This window comes from Rhodnius prolixus, unplaced genomic scaffold (genome assembly GCF_049639745.1).
Source record: "Rhodnius prolixus isolate KJV_2025 unplaced genomic scaffold, Rpr scaffold_1, whole genome shotgun sequence".
Lineage (NCBI taxonomy): Eukaryota > Metazoa > Arthropoda > Insecta > Hemiptera > Reduviidae > Rhodnius > Rhodnius prolixus.
In genome coordinates, this window is record NW_027411581.1 from 10,539,715 (window position 1) to 10,547,936 (window position 8,222).

General features: G+C 31.8%; 2 protein-coding genes across 5 annotated transcripts; one reads left to right on the top strand and one right to left on the bottom strand.

Moving 5' to 3' along the window:
- The first annotated feature begins 70 nt into the window (after nucleotides 1–70).
- On the top strand, nucleotides 71–8,167 carry Ccs (Copper chaperone for superoxide dismutase). 4 transcript variants are annotated; one of them, XM_074112619.1, is made up of 7 exons: nucleotides 3,102–3,241; nucleotides 3,401–3,608; nucleotides 3,678–3,894; nucleotides 5,386–5,455; nucleotides 6,800–6,981; nucleotides 7,284–7,482; nucleotides 7,712–8,167. In XM_074112619.1, exons 1-6 carry the CDS (start codon nucleotides 3,230–3,232, stop codon nucleotides 7,456–7,458), a joined length of 864 nt encoding a protein of 287 aa, XP_073968720.1. In that variant the 5' UTR covers nucleotides 3,102–3,229; the 3' UTR covers nucleotides 7,459–7,482; nucleotides 7,712–8,167. The 4 variants fall into 4 exon arrangements, with proteins under 4 accessions (XP_073968724.1, XP_073968720.1, XP_073968717.1 ...); XM_074112623.1 differs by lacking the exon at nucleotides 3,102–3,241 and adding an exon at nucleotides 71–210 and having other exon boundaries at nucleotides 7,284–8,167; XM_074112616.1 differs by having other exon boundaries at nucleotides 7,284–8,167.
- On the bottom strand, nucleotides 670–2,872 carry mRpS10 (mitochondrial ribosomal protein S10). Its single transcript, XM_074112756.1, has 4 exons — nucleotides 2,737–2,872; nucleotides 2,524–2,657; nucleotides 1,241–1,442; nucleotides 670–956 (listed from the first exon to the last, which is right to left on the bottom strand). Exons 1-4 carry the CDS (start codon nucleotides 2,839–2,841, stop codon nucleotides 903–905), a joined length of 495 nt encoding a protein of 164 aa, XP_073968857.1. The 5' UTR covers nucleotides 2,842–2,872; the 3' UTR covers nucleotides 670–902.
- Nucleotides 8,168–8,222: the final 55 nt, after the last annotated feature.

Here is an 8,222-nt window from a genome sequence, read left to right on the forward strand (position 1 = left end):
GTAATCCTTAACTCTAAGCCGGTGAATTTACGAGTGTAAAAAAAAAAAAAAAATTATCCACAATAGTATCTGCAGCTTTTACAAGAAGACTAAATCAATTTTCAAATTACAATTTGAATGAGAAACTATAAGAAAGATACATTACATTTACATTCGATTGAGGGACCTAATCTTATAGTCTGGCGTAAATAATGAACAATTATTAAAGTTGTGAGTAGTTCCAAGTTAACGTTTTCTTTTTCCTATATTTTGAAACGTGAAGCAACGGGAAACATATCCTGTCAACGGGACAAGTTTTTTTCTCCCCCCTTATATAGTATTCACATTGTAATTAAGATATTAGCGATGTTTCTGGATTTCGTAAGGACATCAGGTAACTGTAATTTGTAGGTTCATTTCCACCAAGTTCACAAATAACTATGTACAGTTCCATCACCTTACCAATTTTAAATGCAAAGCTTATAGGTACATCAGCCAGTAAAACCAGTTTACTTAATATTTATTTCTCTAATCATCCAACACAATGCAAGAATAATCTCTAAAGAATCTTTCTCTGCAATATTCCGATAGTTAATGAAGACTCTACTCTTATTTTCCTACATGAATAACTCATCCACACTCCACACATCATACAATTCTTTCTGGCCTAAGGAAGAATTCAACGAATAATTGGGTTTTAATCCTCATTTATTTAAAACAGAACAGCTACAAGAAATAATTAAAGCTTTTATTTAACCCAACAACCTTATTTTTCAGTTCTATGGATTCAAAATCTCAGAATTAGCCAGCTTATTGTATACTTATTTCTAATTTGAGATTTTGCTTAGAAAAATGGCGAAAGCCAATTTTTAGATAATAGCAGCTAAATTTTAAACTTTTTAAAGGTATTAAAAAATGTATTTCTATGAAGTTGGCGGTATTTGTTTAACGTAGTCCGGGAATTTTTCTAAGGCAACCTAAAATAAAAAATAGTAAATACACATCAGTTATATATTTTTTAAATTCTTTTCCATTTTTAATAATTTTAAAAACAAAAAGCATAATTTCAACTGAAATGCAGACAAAAAATAGTTTTATCTGTTTCATAATTCTACAACTAAAAGTTTTTTAATTTAATTAAAAGTGTGGAAAGTAAAGCTGTTTGTCAGCTCTTTAAATACCGTCCTAAATTTTAATTGAAATTTACAAGTAATTGTGTAATAGTACATCAATATATGTTCATTACAGTACATTAATTTACCTTGGCAACTTTCAACGCAACTCCTTCTGGTAAATTACGCTGAATATATTCTAAAAATGTGCTGGTAGTGGAACCAGTCAATTTATGTAACTGCATGAAACTAAAATAGGTCCTTGTTTCATACTGAACCCTGTATTTCTTCTTAACATGAATAGATCTCAACAAAGTAAGGCGATCGTGAAGGGCTTTTTTGGGGGCCCACCTGAAACATTTTTATTAATAACAACAAAAAAATGAATGAAGTAGAAAGGCATTTAATTAACTATTACTGAAAGTAGCATATATTAATGTGCCTTTGAATGAAAAGGTAATTATTGAGTTCTAGTAACGAAATTAGCTTAAATTTAAAGCTAAATAAATCTGATCCGTCAAAATCTTCTTACTTTTAACCAGTTACCAGATTGAACATGAATCATTCTCAGAGATTGAATCATCAACTTTTAGAGATATTTGACTTCCCGTTATAAAGATTCACGCTGAGTCAATTTTCCGAAAAATACAATACTTACATAAACGATTCTTTCAAACTAATGATTGAGTATAGTTGAAAATCAGTATGACAAAAACGGCTTACTATAACGGACACCTCGGACATTATCCACCACTATCCATGTTTTCAACAATAAGAGTAATTCTAAAAGAGATAGAAGAATGAGTACAAATAAGATCTAATAATTAAATTTAATTAAGTACTGGTTCGGTCTGATCACGTTGGCTAATAGATATGGAATTGTTAGTAAGCTATATTGTTGGCACGTTGATGAGATCCTTCTATCCCCTAATCCTACAAACTATATAAATGCTTTGTTTCATTTCGGATAAGCAGGTATCAAAAGATATTTGAATCGGCTCAGACTAAATTTCACTTCGAACGCAGTAATTATTGTACCTTCGCTTCAAAATCAAGCTGAATTTTCTTTAAGACCGGATGAGATATCTTTTATCCAGGATATTTTGTCTAGTCTGGATGCAAGCTAATTGTAGATTAACCTGGTCCATGAGAAGATAGATGGTTGGCCAATTTAACGCTTCTTCTTCGTTTGTTGTAACGATCATTAAGTTCACATTCATTTCTGAATGAGCTCGCTGGATTGGCCACATAAATGCTGGGCAAGAGTTCGAACGGAATGATATTAACAATATTGCGATATATGTGGAGTTACTAATAAGCCTTAATACAGTTCTCAACCAAACAAAACATTTGAAAGTGTTCCATGAATCCTACTTTATCCAGTTCCAGGTTTTCCAAAAAACCTATCAAACGTGAACTTGCAATTATTTACCTCTCTCCTACATTTATATTAAGTTCCTTGGCTGCTTCATTTACAAAGTGTGAATAACTTTTGAGTACAGCTGGATCATTACTTCTCATTTCTAATTCTATCAGTTTATACAATTTATCGTTTTCCTTTTCCTCCTGAAATATTATATTTTTAAACTGGCAGAGATTTCAGTAGAAGAATTATTTTTTTATTACTAACTTCATTAAAACTTACATTTGCCTCCGATTTTAACGACGACAATGTGCTCTGCACTCTCTGAACACTTTTCAAAGCAACTCTACTAAATGTAAAAGGAGAAAAGCTATTTGCTAGCAACATCCCTAATCTAATGTCAAATAAATTACAAACTGAACCAACTATCTAATTAAAAAAAAAGAAAAGAATCTTAATAACACGAGAAAACAAGCTTATTTGAAAACTTATTTTTTACATGGACAGCCAAGTAAGGAATCTGAACTGTTACGATATATTTTGAACAGTTAAGAGATAGTATCAAATTTAAGCAACAAGCCACTGGAAAAACGCAACTCTCACAACAGGAAAAGGTTATATACTGACTGAGGTTATATTATTAGGATCATGAAAGTCAATTGTTTTTTAACTTTTAGATGAATCATTGTTTTAAAACGTGTAAATGATTTGTGCTATTAAAATTGTTTTATAACTTTAATTTTTATGGAGTTTATTATACACAATTAGAAGAAGAATGTCTTTATTCGTAAGTACAGGATTTAGGAGAAGTAAACTTGAATTAAGTTGTGAGACTTAAGATACAAAATTATTGTCAAAAATAGATTTTTAAAAAGTTTAATTGAATGCGGAGAAAATAATTACATTAGCCAAAATGATAAATGTATGAGGATTGTATTTATTGCAGATAGAATTTGCAGTTCAAATGAAATGTCAATCATGTGCTGATAAAATTAAGTCGAATCTTCAAGATTCTGAAGGAATTGATAGTGTCAAAGTTTCTTTTGATAAAGGAATTGTTTTGGTGAAGACCAGTCTTCCATCTTCAGTAATAAAAGAAAAACTTGAGGCCGAAGGAAATATTGCTGTATTGAATGGTTATGGAAATGAAGTTGGTGAGAAAAACTCATTATGTAAAAAACACTCATATTTTCCAATATTACATTGCCATACATTTTTTTAAGGAGAAATAAATCGCACTACCGTGACGGGGCCAAGTACTTCAGCGGTAGCTATGGTTGGTGGAAATGTTGGATACAGTTCCTCCAAAATTCAAGGTGTAATTAGATTTATCCAAGCTAATGAAGTATGTGTGATCGATGGGACTATTGATGGATTGTCTCCCGGTCTTCACGGCTTGCACATACATGAATGTGGAGACATTTCAAAAGGTTGCGAGAGGTAATTTGTCATCTATTTCTGGCAAATACACTAATTCCTAACAGAATCTTGAAAGACTACCAGACTGCGCATAATTTTAAGGGGATGAAAATAAGGTGATAGGGTTTTTCTTTAAATCTCAGTTACCTTCAAGAATCTCACAAGTAGTAGAATTGACACAAAAAAATTAGTTCAGATGAGTATCCGCTTTAGTTAAATGTCAGTCTCTTCGTTACCTTGAATATCACTGTGCTCCTGAAGCCAACCAAGTCGTAAATTAATCGGTAGAAAATCCTGAATTTTGAAAAATTCAATAATTTTATTACAACATTAAGTGTCTTTGTTTGCATGTCACCTATCAGTCATAATTAAGGTTATCCAGCACACTGCGCATTTGTCAGTAACTCTTTACGTTAACTTAGCCTCCATCTAGCAGAAAGGCTCAGCGAACAAGGGACTGTTTACCAAGAAAACCATGATTAAGTTACCGTTTTAGGGCTTAAGAAAGAAAGTAGAAATTTTATTTATTAATTACCTTTTTTTATATATAACCAGTTCAATCATTGCTCTCCTGGTAATTCCAAAATATTTTCATTTTGGGAAGAACATCATATTGTTCGATTTGGTCAGATCATTTGTTCAGGGATTTTGTCGTCCAAGCGAGCAACCTAACAACACATACAACACCTAACATTGGTATCCAGACACTCATATGAGGCCTCAGAAGAAGTATAAAACATCATAACTCACACATACTCATTAAACCTATAAATTTAACACACACTGTTTTAAGGCTATGTTATGCCTCCTACTAGAAATCCATTGTACAGGCTATGTACTAATATTCTTTATTTTACTGGTAATTTTAGATTGTACGATACATGCACATACACTGACACTTTAGGGAGACACGGCTTAAGTCGCAAAATTTTGGGCTAATAGCGTTTTCCTCTTTAGCCTTTTACAACACAATAGTAGTTGCTTTCTAATGAAAATCCTTCACCAATGCTTCCTTTGATTGCATTTCTAATCTTCTCCCGTTGGAATGACTGCTGCGAAAATTAGTGAGTTAAAACTTTTGATGTACATCAAAATCTTTTTTTAGCCTAAAGAAGTAAATTATCAACTCAGTTTGCGAAATTTGATTTGGAATATATCATGTAATGGTATAATGGAAGAGTTAGGAATAGAAATCACTATTTTAAAAATATCTTCCGAATTTTTGTATTCATTACTACTTCGTATTCTAGTAGTCCCATACTTGGATAAGTTAAAGAAGTAGTAAAGGTAAAATAATCGAGTTGACGAGTAATTTTTTGACCTTTAGCTTAACATTAAAAAATGTCAATTCTTCCAAAAAGTAAGTCACTTTGTTGCGCATAAAATTATTTTGTTTTTCAACCATATCATACCACTTCATTCTTTTAGTATACTTCTTAAATATTATTTTTTCTTAAGTGATCACATATTTAACAAGTTTAATTAGCTTTATAATCTTTTCATTAATTACAGCGTAGGAGATCATTTTGACTTAAAAGGAAACCGTCGGCATGGAGGCCCGGAAGATGATGATAATAACAGAGTATGTATTGAGTATGTATATACAGTTTTTTATGCCTAATCTATTGCTAGATATACAGGGTGTATACGGAGGAGTGGTCGAAACTCTTTGCTCTTTCGTTTGGAATAAGCAGATTTGTTGTAGGATAAAGGTTAGAAAAGTTACGGCCGTTTTTATGGCGAAAAACGCGAATGTCGACGGAAAAGTTAAAAATGCAAATGTCTTGGACACTATTGAGAATCGGGCCAAAGTGAAGAGAATATTTTTTGTTGCATTTGAGCTGCTGAATCACCTCCCGAAGTTTCGACCACTCCTCCGTATACACCCTGTATAGTAGTATTTTATATAGTACACAATATTCTGTATTTCATTGACAACTTACAAGTGTCCTTTACCTGCCAATCTAAACAATATTCTTGCATCTGATAATGGCATCATTTACACAGAATTCATTGAGTTCATAAAAACAACAGGATAACTCTGTGAAGACGCTCGTCACATATGTACAGGGTGTATACGGAGGAGTGGTCGAAACTTCGGGAGGTGATTCAGCAACTCAAATGCAACAAAAAATATTCTCTTCACTTTGGCCCGATTCTCAAAAGTGTCCAAGATATTTGCATTTTTAACTTTTCCGTCGATATTCGCGTTTTCCACCACACAAACGGCCGTAACTTTTTTGTCCTTAATCCTACAACAAATCTGCTTATTCCAAACGAAAGAGCATTAAATTTTCTATAAATTTGCTTGGTACAGAGCTTCAAAACGATTCTTATAACAACGAAATTTTTACTTGAATGTCTAAAAATTTCGTTCTCGATGATTTTTGTTAAAATTTTCGACTGCATTTTCTCCATGGTTAATGAATCAAGGAATCACATAATTTCAGAAAAAGTTGCGCATTTATTGAGCTTCAAGATCATATGGATTTTTTTGGTTTTTAATAAAACCCTACCCCGAACAGAGGGGTGTAAATGCAGAAAACTGGGATTTTGCGAACTTACTAATTTACTCAAATGTCAATTTTTGGAGAAGGAACAAAAAGAAAAGTAACCATTTTAGTTTTTCACAATTATTATTTAATAAAACGGAAGTAAAAAATAAAGTAGCAATAATACGCAGTAGTTGACCAAAATTGTTTATGCAATTGCACTTTTTCACTTCTGTGTTTTATTGCTACTTTATTTTTTACTTCCGTTTTATTAAATCCGTATTCCCACAGATTTATAGCGCTAGATTTTATTATTTTTATTAATATTATTATCAAATGTAGTTTATTGAAACTCCACGAATAGATGTTTCAATGTTGTAGTAACTGTTTGTTAATCTTTGTTTAAGATAATTGTAAACGTGTAATTTTTTTAGCATACTGGTGATTTGGGAAACATAAAGGCGGGTGATAACGGGAGAGCTGTATTTAGATTTAAGGACCAGTTACTTAAAGTTTGGGACATTATTGGAAGAAGTGTTGTAGTTACCGAAAACCAGGATGATCTGGGGAAAGGACAACATCCTTTATCTGTGATCAATGGTAATTCTGGATCTAGGTAACAATTTTGGAATGATTTTATGACCTCCGTCTACTGCTTTATTCTAGTATCTGTATTTACATTTTCGACATACAAACGGACAGAATGGTTATCCTTTATTGACAGTTACTAACTTAATTTTTTGAATTCAGAAAAACTTTCCTATGATTTTGTTAAATCAGTCTCATTCAAAATTTAATATTTAAGGCATTGGCTATTTCTACTTAATTCACATTTTACTTTGAATTAAACGAGGTATTTAAATAAAATGGTTCAAATTTTTGATTAATTTAAATAACTATCTGTTTTTTGTTACACAGGTTGGCCTGTGGAATAATTTCACGATCTGCTGGTTTATTTGAAAATACTAAAAAGATATGCGCCTGTGATGGAGTTACGATTTGGGACGAACGAAACAAACCACTGGCAGGTCCAGGAAGACGTACTGTTTCAGATAAGCAACACTCAACGCCACAAGCATGTTCTGCGTTTTAATCCAAAGTAGAACTATGAAGTATTGTATGTTCATTCCGGAAACATTAGAATTAAAAATTCATATTTTTGTTATATTGTTAAAAAATTAAGTTTTATATTTTTATTCTGATTGTCAACTTCAGTAAAATGATAGACAACATGTAATGAAACGAAAACGTGATCCAATTTTAACAAAAACTTTGTTGCCTGAAGTCTGTCATTTCTTTGGATGCATGGATTGGATTCCAAAGTTCAAATTATTTTGTAATTGCAGATATCAGAAACACGGAAAGATGAAGCAGATGTCGACTATTCCGACAGTTCTCGAAAAGAATAGTGCACTCAAAGAGGAAATTTGTTAATAGTACTATCTGTAACTAGATTTCGTGGGTCCAGTGAGTGTTAATGCAACAGCAGTTAATTAAGTTAATCTTTTGTCTGTTATAAAACTCGGGGCAAATTAAGACTCGTTCCCTCTCCCCCAAAAAAATCAGGTTGCGGTCAAATAAATTATTTAGTATATTAACTTTTAGAAAAAGAGTGTAAGGTGATGATGTATTTTTAGATTTCTTTAAAATTACGAGAATCTAGATTTGTATTTTATAATCGCTTGATAAAACAACCGTTTACTTCACACAAGGAATTTATAGTGAAGTGCATTAATGAAAAATAACCGATTAAAAATCAAAAGTTCTCAATCTTTTATCAAGAACTCTATCAAGATCTTTTTGAGGAAGAAAAAGAGATTATCAAATAAAAATATAATTACAATAAAAAGAAAACCA